Source organism: Hypanus sabinus, chromosome 4 (assembly GCF_030144855.1).
Source record: "Hypanus sabinus isolate sHypSab1 chromosome 4, sHypSab1.hap1, whole genome shotgun sequence".
Taxonomy (NCBI): Eukaryota; Metazoa; Chordata; class Chondrichthyes; order Myliobatiformes; family Dasyatidae; genus Hypanus; species Hypanus sabinus.
In genome coordinates, this window is record NC_082709.1 from 113,832,767 (window position 1) to 113,848,787 (window position 16,021).

Consider the following 16,021-nt stretch of genomic DNA (forward strand, 5'->3'; position numbering starts at 1 on the left):
GAGTTTGTCCACTTTATTCTGAATTCTATGCGCATTTAAAGGCATCACCTTTGGATTTGGATAAGGGTATAAAATCTAATGTCTCCAAATTTGTGGATCAGAATCAGGTTTAATATCGCCAGCATAGGTCATAAAATTTGTAAACTTTGCGGCAGCAGTACAATGCAATACATGATAAATAAACACAAAATGAATTACAGTAAGTATACATATGTATATTAAATAGTTAAATTAAGATTAGTAGTGCAAAGACAGAAATTAAAAAATAGTGAAGTAGTGTTCATGGGTTGAATGTCCATTCAGAAATCGGATGGCAGTGGAGAAGAAGCTGTTCCTGAATCATTGAATGTGTGCCTTCAGGCTTCTGTACCTCCTCCTTACAAGGCCTTGGTGAGACTCCATGTAGAATTTTGCATGGAGTTTGAGGAATGCTGCCTGAAGCATGATGTTTCTTGTCATGGATGGAGTGCAACAGAGGTTATTTGACTGATTTTTGGAATGGGAGGGCTGATGAACGAGAAGAGGTTGGGTAGTTAGGATTCTTCACTGGAGTATAGGGGATATGGCCAAACATTATGGTGTAGGGAGAGCGGATGTCATAGTAATCCAGAAATTCTAATGGGACTAGACACAGGGAGGATGGTTCTGATGGCTGGGGAATCCAGAACCAGGAGCCAGGTGTTATGTTTTGTAACTCCAAAACATAAAGCTAATCAAAAGAAAAAAATCAGAGCAGAGACAGCTGATGTACATTCTTAGTTTTACTTTTAACAAGATGTGCACTTATGACATGGTGGCTTTATGATGTATGCCATTCATGTACTTTTATGTATAACCCGAAATGAATTATTTAAATGAACAAAGAATGACAAATCAAACAATATATTTACCATATTACTGAAACATTCAATACACAGCACTCCTCCCTGCTTGGCTATAATCTCCAATTCAATATAGAATGCATCTCAACTTATATGCACAGTATACTATATAACACAACTTCTATATAGACATCCTCAGCATAGTAAATTTTAAATTGTCCCATCTAGGCCTAAAGATTTAATTGCTGTGGAGGATTTCTTACTCATGGGATAATGTCTTTCCTGACAAAGGGGGGTCACTCTGCTTGGCAGGTGAGATTTGTGGCTGTGAAATAATCTCAGGTTCTGGGCCTGCTCCGTGGTGGCTGTAGAAGTTGACTGGGACTGCAGGAAGTGGTTTTGAGAGCTCCGGACACTCTTCTTCTTTACCAATTGACTCTGCTCTCGTCAACTGATCAACATGTCGTCTCCAGGTGATATCAGACACAATCTCCAGTGTGTAGGAGAGTGGTCCAGTTCTGTCTTTAATCTTTCCAAGTATCCACTTTTGATCACCTCTGTAAATCCCTCACCAGGACTGCATGTCCAGGAGTGAAACGTCAAACCTCCTTGCTTGAGGAGCCTTCTATTTGTCTCAGCTGCTTGTCCTGTGTACTCCTCCAGAGACTGGGTTTGAGAAGATCCAAGCGTGTACACAAAGGATGATCCAGGAACAGCGTAGCTGGTGAGTTGTTGGTGGAGTGTGCCACATTGTGATATGCAAGGAGAAAATTGCCAAACTTTTGCTTCAGTGTTTTCTGTTGATGTTACTTGCAGGAGTGTTCTTTAGAATCTGGATAAACCTTTCCACCAAGCTATTTGGGTCGTAGGGTGCAGATGCAATATGTCTTAGTCCATTTATTTTCAAGAATGACTGAAATGATTCTGCAATAAACTCTTGTCCATTGTCACTGACTAAGTGTTCTGGGACATCAGTCCTTGAGAGGAGGCTTCTCAAGATGTAAACAGTGTGTGGGAATGTATTGGAGGCAATTAGAAACACGTCTGGCCACTTTGTAGCTGCATCCACTACTACCAAGAAATTTGTGTCCATGAATGGTCCAGCAAAATCTACATGAATCCTCTGTCATGGCAATCCTGGTAGGGCCAAAGGGTTTTGGCCCTAAGCATCGACTGTACTCTTTTCCATGGATGCTGCCTGGTCTGCTGAGTTTCTCCAGCATTTTGTGTGTGCTGCTCGGATTTCCAGCATTTGCAGATTTTCTTTTTTTATGGCAATGGTGGTCATTCCCAGGGATGGAGAGATGCTGCTCCTGGTACCTTCAGTACACATTGGCATCCCAAACAATGTGTGGCAAGCTGTTCAACCTGTTGATCCAGACAAAGTTTTCGTTTTGACCACGCCTAGATGACAGGCATGTAGCTCCTCCAACACCTTAGCTCTCAGCTTGGATGGTACAGCAACTCTCAGTCCCCGCATAAGGCAACACCCATCAGGGACAAGTTCATCCTGGTGCAGGTAAAAAATGGAGGAGCTAGCATTTCTGCTTCACATTCCAGACATTTTGGGTGGCCATATAGGCTGGAGACAGTGTGGGGTCTTTTCTCATTTCCTTTTGGATCAGCTCTGCTGTAATAGGAAGACATTCGATTTGCATTGGTGAGAATGCATCAAGAGGAGTTGAAATGCTTTATACTCCAAACCAAACTCAAGGCCTCTCTGTCCATCTGTTCGTGACTTTTTTTCTGCAGCAGTAAGGGAATGTGATACAAAGGCTAAGGGGTGTTCACTTCCATCACTCATAACACGTGACATGACTGCTCCTATACCATAAGGCGAGGCGTCACGGGTAAGCTTCACTGGATGACGTGGATTATAATGTGTGAGTACAGGTTCCGATGTCACTATTTCCTTTGTCTTTTGGAAAGCCACCTCATGCTGCTTTGTCCATTGCCATTTCTTCCCAATTTAAGTAATGAATTCAAGGGCTGGAGCTCATAGTCAGGTTTGGCTGGTATCTGCACTAGTAATTGACAAATCCTAAAAAGGATGGCATCTGTGGCACGTCCTTTGGCCTTGGAACATTTACCACAGCTTGGATTTTCTCAGCACACTTGTGTAATCCTTGTGGGGCAGTAAGTGATGCTTGAATTAAAGAACTCACTGCTTATTGCTTTGTGCTGTGAGCCCATAATCTCATAATCTTTTTAACACAGAATTTGGAGATGTTCCTCGTCATCCTTACCAGTAACAATGATGTCATCCAGGTAACAGTGAGTGTCTGGGCAGCCTTGCAGCACCTCGTCCATAGCTTTCTGCCAGAGGTCAGATGTACTCCAAAAACAAGCCTATTTTAGCAATAAAGCCCTTCTGTGTGTGTTTATGGTGAGAAACACTTTGAACTCTTCTTCTGTTTGCATCTGAAAGTGGGTCACAGATCAGTCTACTTTGCTGAAGAGTTTCCCGCCAGAAAGGTTTGCAAAGATATGTGGAATTACTGGAACAGTTGAGCCAGTGTTCAAATCCATGGAAATTAATTAATTTACCGTTCACTTCTTGTGTAAGCCCTGTTGCTTGTCTTTTGTTAGTTTTCACATTGTAAATCTCAAGGCTACTCAGTCCTGTGTCACTCTCATCGTTATCAGATTTTTTTTTCTCAGCAATATTTTTATAGGTTTTTTAAATCAAGAAAGCATAGTACAAAGAAGGTTTGTGCAGTACACAACAAACGTACAATTCACACCTATAAAAGAGATGCACCCATAGTACAATCATGCTTTGGTTGCCTCCCTGCCCCGACCTGCCCCTCCCAATTCCCATCTCCAAGCCATCATTGTATTAGCAAAAAGGGTTAAACAGAACCTTTATCCCCACAGAGCTGCATTGGTATAGAGAAGATGTATTTTCCTAACACATAAACTTTTGTATGTTTACGCGTCTGAGATTGTAGAATTTTACTGGAGAATGCTGAAAGTCAGGGAGTTATGTGCAGAGGAAAGGAAGAAGGGATGAACCTTTAGTTTGGCTGGGAATTCTGAAAATATTTAAGAAAGGGCCCCCACACCTTTTGGAACTTTATGTCCGAATTGAGAGTTGAATAATGGATCTTCTCAAGGTGTAGACTGGACATGATGTCCCTGAGTCACTGAGCGTGGGTGGGTGGGGCAGCATCCCTCCACCTGAACAAGACTGCACGCTTGGCCAAAAGAGAGGCAGAAGACAGTATGTGATGTTTGGTCGGACTTAGGTGCATGTCCCCCTCTCCGGGGGTGCCAAAAAGAGCAATCAAATGGTTAGGTACCAGATTGTAGTTAAGTATTTGGGATAGAGTCTGGAAAACATCTCTCCAGTATTTTTCCAAGCTAGGGCATGTCCAGTACGTGTGAATACGGGAAGCCTCGCCCCTTTTGCATTTGTCGCAGCAGGGATTAACATCCGGGTAAATACGAGATAACATAAACATATGGGCCCTGTGTACGACCTTGAACTGTAACTGGCAGTGGCAGGCACATAAAGAGGCTGAGTTAACTAACTTGAGAACTGAATCTCATACATCGTCTGACAGTGAGAAATTTAAATCTTGCTCCCAGGCAGTTTTGATTTTGACAAGGGGGGCTCGCCTCAGAACCGCCAGCTTGTCACAAATAGTAGATATTAGACCTTTGTGCAATGGATTCATGCAGAGAAACATATCAACGACGATTGTGTCGGTGCCTCAGGGAAGCTTGATAACAAAGGGCTGATAAAATGTCTAATTTGCAAATATCTGAAGAAATGATTGCTGGGTAAGTTAAACTTTACAGATAATCGTTCAAGTGGCGCAAAGCAGTTGTCTATAAGAACAGAGCTTTGCAGGAATTGAGCTATAACTTTCTAAACAATGAGGCTTTAAGTACACTGTCTTGTTAAATCCAAGACAAAAATCAGTTTGAGAGAATTTATGTTAATTAACCCACTAGGCACTCGTGCAGTAGGTGGGATAATAGAATTGTTAGAAGTCATTTCTGAATGCCACTGTTGCCCCTTGCAATCTAAGTGGTATGTGTTACAAGAACACCTTTGGGGTGAGTTGTATTTGCTGGCCTACTGGTGTACACATTAAACATTCAGCGAATGCTTGGCAGTTGTACATAGAGTGGGCAGATGGTGACATTAACTAGTGTTTCCATGTTGAAGCCCTTTCTTTAACTTATGGAGCTAGACACACCATGAGCAAGTGGAGCTGACAGCCCCATTGTCCTGTGCCACTGCCGCCAGATTACTTGCAGGTTCACAGTAGTTACAGCAAGGAGGGTGGCCTTGGCTCAGTGAGGCCATACCGGTTCTATGCAAGAGTAATCTAGCTAATCCTGTTGACATCCTCTTACACAAAGGCATACGGCTTCATTCCTTTCAAGTCCATATTATTCTCCTTTGGACTGCTTTACTTGAAGCTACCACTGATTCTGGTAGTTCATTTAAGGCTACATCCACATTAGACCAGATAATTCGGAAAACACTGGTTTCGTGTAAAAACGAAAGGCGTCCACACCAAGCATTTTTGAAAATACCTCCATCCACATTGAAACAGGTATTTGGGCAAATTTCCTCCTACTTGGCATGCGCAGGATGCATCTACAGAAAACAAATGTTTTGGTGTCAAATCTCGCTATGAAAGTGCACATTTGTGCAGTTACAGACTAGAAAAACTTAAAAGGAAATTGCCAAGTGATGGACAGCTGTTGGCTCTCATGCAGGAGGACTTAAAACTAAAAAAAAAATTACTGGAGCGTATAGAGGTAACTGACAGGAAGTTCACGGACATTATGACCTGGCTGACAACGAACATTGAAAAACTGACTAACTTTGTTGCATTAATAAAACACTTTGTTAAATGTATAAAACATGTCTGCATCAGTGTTATCCTGTATTTCCATACAATGTTACATTAGGCTGTTACACATCTATTGTCAGAGAAGTACTTGAAATAGGTAAACCACTTTCATACGAGCAAGGACAGAAAACAGGGCAAAGTGAGTATACTTATTTATTTAGTAAGTTATGGGTCAAAGTATTTGATGAGTACATTTCTAACTCTTCTGGCTTCAGCCTCGTTGCCGTCTGTTCTGAAATTGCTAGGTTGTGTGTGGGGGTTGCATTCAAGAAAACAATGGAATGCCGTGCTGCCGCCACCATCTGTTCTGGCACGTCATGACAGCATTTGTAGAAATCTCCGGTTACCCCGTCCACTCTACTCCGCCCAATCAGCATTTTCATGTTTACACACTCTGGAGGGCACTTTAGAAAAGCTCTGTTTTTTTGGGGGGAAGCACTGTTTCAGTGTGGACAGGGGGTCAAAATGAAGAGAAAAAGCTTCGGTTACAGATTTATCCAGTCTAGTGTGGACGTAGTGTATGACTCCAACAGGGTACTTGTTCATGTTGTTTCTCGGTCTTCAGCCAAACACTTTCACTCTATGTTCCTATTTCCTAACTCCTTGACTAATGGACGTTTATTTCTATCTGCTCTGTCTATGCCCTTAATGATCTTAAATGCTACAATTTGATCAACACACAGATTGGTGCTCTTTTTGAAACCGCAAAATGACTTTTTATCATTTTCTCTTCCCCATTTATTTTGTCTCCTCAGCATGCTCTTTGTATGTGACCTACTTTATTGCATTTTCTGCAAGTTTCACATTTAAATCTGCATTAGCCTGGTGCATGTGGACCTCAGCCACAATGGTAACACTATTTATTTGGCTATGCAGGTTTCTGTTTAGATATTGCAATTTTGTTCACACTCACTGTCATTTCTGACTGCAACACCATTGCGTATCTCCTGTTGTTTCCATTGATACAAACAATTTCAAATGTTCTTTTAAATGTGTGTTGTGCTTTAGTTAGGAGCCATTTTTGATTGCTTCCTTGCAAGGTTCCACAAACCAACCAATCTCTCAGTGCATCTGTAAACCTATGACTGAACTGACAATCTCTTCAATTCAGCCACGTATGCTTTCCTTTTGAATCCACCTAAGAAACCCAAGGCATTCTGCAATCAACAATTGTTTTGTTTTTAAGTGTTCCTGCATTACTGTCACAATATCAGCAAAGTTCGTTTCAGCTGGGTTGAGAAGTCAATTTTCTAAACAAACTGTATGCTCTTCAACCTAGCATACTCAGCAAACCTGCTACTCACTTTTCTTTGGCTTTTCGTTTGCTGTAAAAAATGTAATTCACTCAGTATACATCACCCTTTTGTGAAACCAAATGTGTATATCTTTCCAATGTAGCCAGCTGTTTCTGCCCTTTTTAAAATGTTTTTTTTTTGATTATTTTCACCCAGTCCTCACTTTTTATGAACCTGTGAATTTATCCATTTTCTGCCCTTTTTTAAAAACTCAACTGCACTTCAACAGGTCGGTAGCCGTCTCGGGTTTGTGTTAAAACTTACTTATTGCCACTGTTATGTTTTGTAACTCCAAAACATAAAACGAATTCAAAGCAAAGCAAGGAGCCGGGATAACTCAAGTACATTCTTATTTTTACTTTTAGCAAGGTGTGCAATTATGACATGGTGGCATAACGATGTATGCTATTTACATACTTTTACATATAACACATAAGGAATTACCTAAACAAACAAAGAATGCTTGATCAAACAATCTATTTACAATATTACTCAAATGTTACTGAAACATTAAATATACAACAAGGAATTCCTTTTAATATTGAGATCAGGAGAACTTCCTTCACTTAGAGGATGGCGAACTTGTTCAGTTCACTACAGAAGACAGCGGTGGCCATGTCATTAAAACTATTCAAGTAAAGAGCAGATTAGAGAATTTGGGGAGAAGGCAGGAACTAGGTATATTAGTGAATGCTCTGCCATGGAGTAGGGACAAAGTGCTGAATACCCCTATTTCTAATTTATGACCCAGCAGCAATAAAGGAACAACAATGCCCAGGTTAGGGTGTAATGTGGAGATGGTGTCTCCAGATGCACCTGCCACTTCTGGACGCTGGTCTTTGGAGATCCTGCTGAAGAAGCTTTGATGCGTTGCATCCTAGACAAAGAATGGATTGTAGCCATGGAAAGCTGGAGGAGAGGGTGAGTGTTGTTGCAATGGAGGGAGGTCACTATATTTTTGTAGGAACACAGAAAGTCTACCTGCAATTCTAAAGTTTGTCCATGGCATTTGTCTCTGCCTCAACAATGTAGACACCCAGTCATTGTAACACTAAACCAGAATCTCTGAGCCTATTTCCACACTAAATGTTGTGTTCTGCCTTATTCAGGAACACTAGCTGGAGTGATTGACCTAGCTGTCGACTGGATGACAGACCTGAAGGAGGGGGTGTGCCTAGCTGGATTTTGGTTCAGTCACGAGCAGTGCTGTTGGACTTCCAACGAGACCACCTTTGAGGACAGAGACAAGTGCCCTCAGTGGAAGTCATGGTCAGAGCTTTTGGCCAACCGATCTGAAGTAAGAAATTGCAGAGTTCCATTTGGCACTTGGTCTTAGTAGACTGCAGAACATCATGTCATCACAGTTAAATAATTTGAATGGAGTTAACTCCAGTTAGACACACGATCTGATTAAAAATCACAAGCTATAACTAAACATTTTCTGTTGGATTATGCATTTGTTCCAGTAGCACCTTCAAGCAAAGCTTCTAAGCAGAGCTTTCATCTGCGAAGAACATCCATGAGGCATTCCTTGGTAAAATGTTGAATGACAATATTACCTCTTGGATCATTGATGAAAACCACAAAAGTCAAAAAAGATTCCTGCTCAAAACTTATTTTTAAAGTTATTTTTCCCTAGGTTCTAAACTGCTATAAATATTCACCAAATAAGATTAAAAGCAAATAATCTTTTCCTGGGTCTCTGCCACTGTTTATTAGTAATGAGCCAGAAGATGTGTGCAGTGGTTTATTATTTTCTCTCCAGTTGCATTGAGTCTACACTTTGTGCTCAGAACAGAGCTTTGCAGGAATTCAGCTATGAATTTCTAAACAATGAGGCCTTAAGTACACTGTCTTGTTAAATCCAACACAAAAATCAGTTTGAGAGAACTTATAGTAATTAACCCCCTAGGCACTCATGCAATAGGTGAGATACTAGAATTGTTAGAAGTCATTTCTGAATGCCGCTGTTACCCCTTGCAATCTACGTGGTATGTGTTACAAGCACACCTTTGGGGTGAGTTGTATTTGCTGGCATACTGGTGTACACATTAAACATTCAGTGGATGCTTGGCAGTTGTACATAGAGTGGGCAGATGGTGAAATGAGCAAGTGGAGCTGACAGCCCCATTGTCCTGTGCCACTGCCGCCAGATTACTTGCAGGTTCACAGTAGTTACAGCAAGGAGGGTGGCCTTGGCTCAGTGAGGCCATACCGGTTCTATGCAAGAGTAGTCTAGCTAATCCTGTTGACAACCTCTTACACAAAGGCATACAGATTCATTCCTTTCAAGTCCATATTATTCTCCTTTGGACTGCTTTACTTGAAGCTACCACTGATTCTGGTAGTTCATTTAAGGCTCCAACAGGGTACTTCATGTTGCTTCTAGATTTTCAGCCAATCACTTTCACTCTATGTTGCTAGTTCTTAACTCCTTGACTAATGGCTATTTATTTCTATCTGCTGTGTCTATGCTCTTAATGATCTTAAATGCCTCAATTAGATCTCCTTATTCCAAGGAGAATAACTGAGGCTTCTCCATTCTGAAGTTCAACATTACTAGAATCATTTTGGTGACTTTATTCTCCAATCTATTAGGATTGGCATCCAGAACCAGGCACAATTCTCTAGCTGTGGTTAAACCATTGTTTTATAAAGGATCATCGAGATTTCCTTACTCTTTATGACTCCATTTATACAGCCCAGATGTTTTAGCTGCTTTTCATCAAAACTATGCATCCCCAGAGTTCTTTAGTTTTGTAAATCCATGCCCTCAGTTGCCTTACTTCCCATTCTTCCTTTCAAATGTAACAATTTAGCACATTAACTTTCTTCTGTTGTCTATTTTACCGGCCTCACTATATCTCCTTGATGCCTTTTCCTATCCTTCACACATCACACTGTTTCCAAATTCAAAAGTTGGGCCTAGGAAACTGAAGTTCAAGCCATTTGTATTTGTTAAGGAAAACAAAGTTCCTTGCATTCACTCTGCATTTCCCTTGAGCTGAGAGATGATCTGTTACTGCTCTTATTTGTTTCCTGTTGTATAGCCACTTTTATATTAGTGCCATGACAATATCTATTCCCTGGACTTCAGTCTTGATGACAAGCTTACTAGATGGCACTTTATCAAATATCTTTTGGAAGTCCATTGCATCAATTACATTTGCCTTATATTTGCTTTCCTAACGCTTCATCAAAACTTTCTCTTGTTTATTGGAGATGATTTGTCTTTAATAAATCCAAGCTGGTCTTCACTAAGCAATTCATATTTTATGTTTGTTCTTATTAATCGATACTGGAGGTTTCTCCACCACCAAGGTTAAATTGATTGGTCTGTAGTTACTGGGTTGTTCCCCACGTTCTATTTTTTTTGAACAAGGATGTAACATTTGCAATTTTCCAGTCCTCAGGCACTGCTGAATTAATAGATGTTTGGAAAATTATGGACAGGGTCTCTGCAATTTCCTCCCTTAATTCCCTCAGCAGTCCAGGTTGCATCTCATCTGGACCAGGGGATTTATCCACATTAAGTGCAACTAGCCTTTCCAGTACTTCTTTATCCATTCTTATCCCATCCAGAATCTCAACTCCATCTGCCTTTGCTGAGACTACAGAGGTATCTCCTTCTCGTTAAAGACTGATTTACCCCCTTGGCTATACCACTTGCCTCCCTTTAATCTCTGGGTGGCCTCCATCGTTTTCCTGTCCAATAATTTTGGTTATGCCTGCAGAAAACTGTGTTTAATGGTCTCTTTGCCTTTCTTATTTCTTTTTTTATTTCTACCTTTTTAAGTTTCTGGAATTGGCCCAGAACTCCCTGGTGTTAGGAAGCAGTTGTCTGTCATATTGTTCCGTTTACCTGCCCGCTCTGGCAGTACCTTCAGACTACTCTAGATTTCAGCTACAGATCACAGGGAAAGTTGCTGAAGATTGACTGCTGATCCCAGGCTTCCACACGAAACAGATGCTTCCAGCATAATGTTGGGAGACAGCTTGACTGGGAGGAGCAGACCACCACACAGAGTTGGAAGAGGGAGAAGGAGGAGCACAACCCCACAACACCAGTGGCATTGAGCGACAGCTGCCATGTAGTCCAGAGGATTAACATACGAGGGGTAATTGATAAGTTCGTGGCCTAAGATAGAAGGAGATGAGTTATACAGTTCTCCTTTTTGAGTGATTATGCAGGAAGTTTGAAGTTAATAACTCATTTCCTTCTACCTTAGGCCACGAACTTACCCATCAGCCCTGATGAGTTATTAACTTCAAAATTTCTGCATAATCACTCAAAGAGTTGAACTGCATGTGCATGTAACAAGAGCTGTATAACTCATCCCCTTCTACCTTAGGCCACAAACCTATCAATCACCCCTGCCGTGGACACTTCCTGGAGGTCCAAGATCCATATGCTCCACGACCGCTGGACTAAGTGTGTAAATGTAGGAGGGGACTATGTTGAAAAATAAGTGTGCTCGGTTTTCTGAAATTGACTCCGTCTACCTTAGGCCACAAACTTATCAATCATCCCTCGTATAAAGATGAATGGAGGGTGGGAATTCATCCCCTGTTGCCTGGCATAAAAGCATGTGACTTTCATGGCACTCTGCTTCCAAACTGTGTGTAGTGTAGGCCTCTGTTAGTCTCGATAGACCATGGATTTGCACCTTGGAAAGTTTCCAGGGCGCAAGCCTGGGCAAGTATTTTTTTTATGGGAGACTGGCAGTTGCCCAAGCTGCAAGTCTCCCTTCTCCATGCCACCAATGTTGTCCAAGGGAAGGGCATTGGAACCTGTGTACCATTCCCAGCAAAAGAACCAAATTAGAGTCCAGAGTCATAGAGCACTATAGCACAGAAACAGGTCTTTTGGCCCTTCTAGTCCTTTCTGATCCATTAGTCCCATCAACCTGCATCAAGACCATAGCACACCATACCTCTCCTATCCATGTACCTATCCAAATTTTTCTTAAATTGTGAAATCGAACCCGCTTCGATCACTTGCGCTGACAGCTCGTTCCACACTCTCACATCACGGCCCTCTGAGTGAAGAAGTTTCCCCTCATGTTCCCCTTACACTTTTCATCTTTCACCCTTAACCCATCAACTCCGGTGTTAGTCCCACCCAGCCTCAGTGGAAAAAGCCTGCTTGCGTTTACCCTATCTATGCCCCTCATAATTTTGTATACCTCTATCAAATCTCCTCTCAATCTTCTACATTGTAAAGGATACAGTCCTAATCTATTCAGCCTTTCCTTATAACTCAGGTCCTCCAGACCCGACAACATGCTTGTACATTTTCTCTGCACTTTTTCAACCTTGTTTACATCTTTCCTGTAGGTAGGTGACCAAAACTGCACACAATACTCCAAGTTAGACCTCAGAAACGTCTTATACAACTTCAACATAACATCCCATCTCCTGTACTCAGTGCATTGATTTATGAAGGCCAATATGCCAAAAGCTTTATTTACAAAATTATTTCCCTATCAAAGAATTATGGATCTGTATTCCCAGATTCCTCTGTTCTACTGCACTCCTCATTGCCCTACAGCTCACTGTGTAAAACTATTCACCCGGTCGGTCCTCCCAAAGTGTAGCATCTTACACTCACCTGCATTAAATTCTCTCTGCCACTTTTCAGCCTGTTTTTCCAGCTGGTCCAGATCCTGCTGCAAGCTTTGGTAGTGTTCCTCTCCATCCACTGTATCCCCAATCTTGGTGTCATTCGCACATTTGCTGATCCATTTTACCATATTCTCATTAATGTAGATGAGAAACAACAACAGACTCAGCACTGATCCCTGTGGCACTCCACTAGTCACAGGTCTCCAGTCAGAGAGGCAACCCTCTACTACCACCCTCTGGCTTCTCCTGCTAAGCCAATATCTAATACAATTTACTACCTCATCTTGAAGTGAATTTCAGAAGTGGAGGAAGATGCACAGCTGCCATTGTATGGTGCCACTGACAGAGGATTGAATTCTACCAGGGTGTCTTGGCAAGGGTTGGCATCTTGAACATTTGGCTACTTTAAGCCACCTTCCTTGCCATGACTGTGATTTTCAATTAAATGCTTGTAGCTGCCAGAGCACCTGACCAAGGATGATATCTAAAGCCCTGTGGCATTAGCACTTGGTAGATGTCAGTGTCCATTGAACACCAACTGTTTGAGGTTAACTGCTCTATGATCCATGTATCATGTGACTCCATTGGGTTTCTTTTTCCCATCAGTTACTGCTTCCATGGGCATTTGTACCAATCACAGCTTCTGAGTGGATTGTACTTTGTGCAGGAAGTGCCTCTCAGCACTAGTGATCTGGGTTCGATCCTGACCTCTGATGCCAGTGCATATTCTCCTTGTTACTGGCTTGGGTTTCTGTCCACGCCCCACAGATTTGCAGACTGGTACTTTAATGGCCCCTAACGGATAGAGGAATGGCAGAATTTGTGGGGAGTTAAAGGGAATGTGGGAGGAATAAAATGGGATTAGTAAAATGGGTGCTTGATGGGTGCCATGGACGCGGTGGGTTGAAGGAATTATTTCTCGTCTGTGAGTGTCTATAACATTAAAATTAATCTCTGTGGTGTGTGTTCTTTCCCCAGGGTGCCAGTGCGTACATTCTGAACTACCTCTTATACATATTGTGGGCTTTGACTTTCGCTTTTCTGGGAGTCTCACTGGTCAAGGTGTTTGCTCCCTATGCTTGTGGCTCTGGAATTCCCGAGGTAAGTGCCAGTCAAAGGAGGTTAAAGCTATTTGATGCCTTTACAGGTAGTTCTCTCCAGATTCTTCAATCTGAAATGAAAACTCCACAGGGCGCTCTCACACTTCATGTCTTTCTCCTTTGATTTTGTAGAGCAAGTTGCCCTTAAATTATATCTTTAATGTAATGCAACCCCACCCCAAGCTCTTCACAGGAAAGAGACAAAAGGTTGCCACTGAGCCTCATAAAAGAGAGTAGACCATAAAATCATAAGATATAGGAACAGAATTGAGCCATTCAGCCCATTGTGTCTGTTTTGCCATTTCATCATGGCTGTTCCATTTTTCCTCTCAGCCCCAGTCACCAGCCTTTTTCCCGTATCAATCAAGAATCTATCAACCTTTGTAAGAATAGGGCAGGTACGTGCTCAACGAGCCAGGTTTCATGCAGAGTCTCAGAGGAGGAACAAATGCAACGGGAGAAAGAGAACACGGGGGAGGGAGAGAGCATGCCTTGGGGAGAAAAGGAGAAGAACGTAACAGGGAGAAGGAGCGGGAGCACCAGGGAGGGGGGAGAGTGCATTAGGCAGGAGGCAGAGATCATATGTTGAGGAGGGAGGAGGGAGGGAATTCCTGATATTGCTTGGGGCACAGCCATTAATTGTGAGCTGAGATATGTGAGGGACTCAGAAGGAAAACAAAACTGGTTTTGAAGACAAAACTATCAAAGTATTAGCAAATCATAGATACATTAATACAATGTGACATTCCACTGCTGTGATTTTTAATTGAGTCAGAATAGTTTTATAAGTTGATGAAGTTATTACTTTAGAAAATATCCTTTTGGTTTGATCTGTGCCTGTGTTCCTATCATAAATGATCTTTCATTTGACTTGAATTTTATTTTTCCAGATTAAAACCATCCTCAGTGGCTTCATTATCAGGGGCTATCTGGGCAAGTGGACTCTCCTGATTAAAACGGTGACCCTGGTGTTGGCCGTATCCTCTGGCCTCAGCCTAGGAAAGGAAGGGCCTCTGGTGCACGTGGCCTGTTGTTGTGGCAACCTTTTCTGCTGCTTGTTTTCAAAATACAGTAAGAATGAAGGGAAGAGGAGAGAGGTAAGTGATAATGCAGTTGAGCTGCTTATAAATAAATGGTGGAGGGTCACTTTGGTGGGGACTGGAGATTTCATCTCTCAATACTGATATAGATGAAATGCCAAACTCCTGTCTTTATTCAGGGCATGCTTCCTTCCCCTTTAGCAGTCCCTCGAGATTGAGGATACCTTACTTCCACTCTGGTTTTGTGGCTTCTGCAGCCGATGTGGGAGTTATGGACTCTTCAACGGCTGGAGCATGAGGTGGGAGAAATCATTTGTGAGGTGATGCAGGAATTCCACGTGGAAGGACTTGAGGTTCTCAACCCTGTCTTCATCTTCTGTCCTCCTGGTGATCTCTCCCCTGGCAGTCCATGGAATAGAGAGTCTGTCCACTGTAGCTGACTGGATCTCGGAAATGGAGAAGACATTGATGTTGGTTCACATGTCCTATTAGTGAATATGGAGAATGTTGATGTAGTAGTCCAGGTCTCGGAAGTATAATGGAGGACAGAGCTCACTGTTGCATAGTAGAGCATGGTTTTGTTCCAAGTCTGAGCTGTTGACCATCAAACACCATTTACCTCAACTCACCATAGGGTGTGTAGGAGCTTTGATGGTGGATATCATCCTGAGTAAAAAAATTAGTTCTGTTTTTACTGACATGCTGGAGTAAATTTTGTCCATGTTGGCAAATACATTTTTAATATGATAACTGCACCTGCACAGATTTGTAATGAATGGTATGGATAAGAAAGAACAATTACTAAAAGTGGTCGGAGAGGAAACTAGTCCTGCAGTTGGTAGGAACAAACTTATGTACATATACCAGACTTTTGAATTGAATAGTATTATGGGAGCTCATTCATTGTGTATGGTGAACATAATTTGGGTGTTTGTAACCTGGAGATGCCTGCTTTCACTGAGAGCTGCCTCCAAAGATATGAGAAGTGGTTCATGTTTACAAAGGTCTTTCCACTAAACTGTGTTGTCGGTGGGTAGTGTGGTCCAGTGAGGGAGGTGTTGACGGTTGGGGGTCAGATGGAGGACCTTAGTCTTGCTAATTGTTAAGTATAAAGCTTGTCCTCTCATATGCTTCAGTGATGATGTTGATTTTGTGTTGGTGTGCAGCCTCTGGGCATGTGCACACTACAGATTAACCATTGAGTCGTGTGTGTGCCCCGGCATGAAGGTTGTACGATTCCTGTTAAATCTGAAGACTGGCTCCCCT

General features: G+C 42.1%; 1 protein-coding gene across 2 annotated transcripts in view; it reads left to right on the plus strand.

Annotated features, from left to right (window-relative positions):
* LOC132393121 (H(+)/Cl(-) exchange transporter 4) overlaps window positions 1-16,021 on the plus strand; it is a 112,578-nt gene that overhangs the window by 72,409 nt on the left and 24,148 nt on the right. For both annotated transcript variants that reach the window (XM_059967947.1, XM_059967948.1), the window contains exons 4-6: window positions 8,100-8,287; window positions 13,594-13,716; window positions 14,606-14,812. In XM_059967947.1, the coding sequence (XP_059823930.1) occupies window positions 8,100-8,287; window positions 13,594-13,716; window positions 14,606-14,812 (518 nt within the window). The remainder of the gene's footprint in view (window positions 1-8,099; window positions 8,288-13,593; window positions 13,717-14,605; window positions 14,813-16,021) is intronic.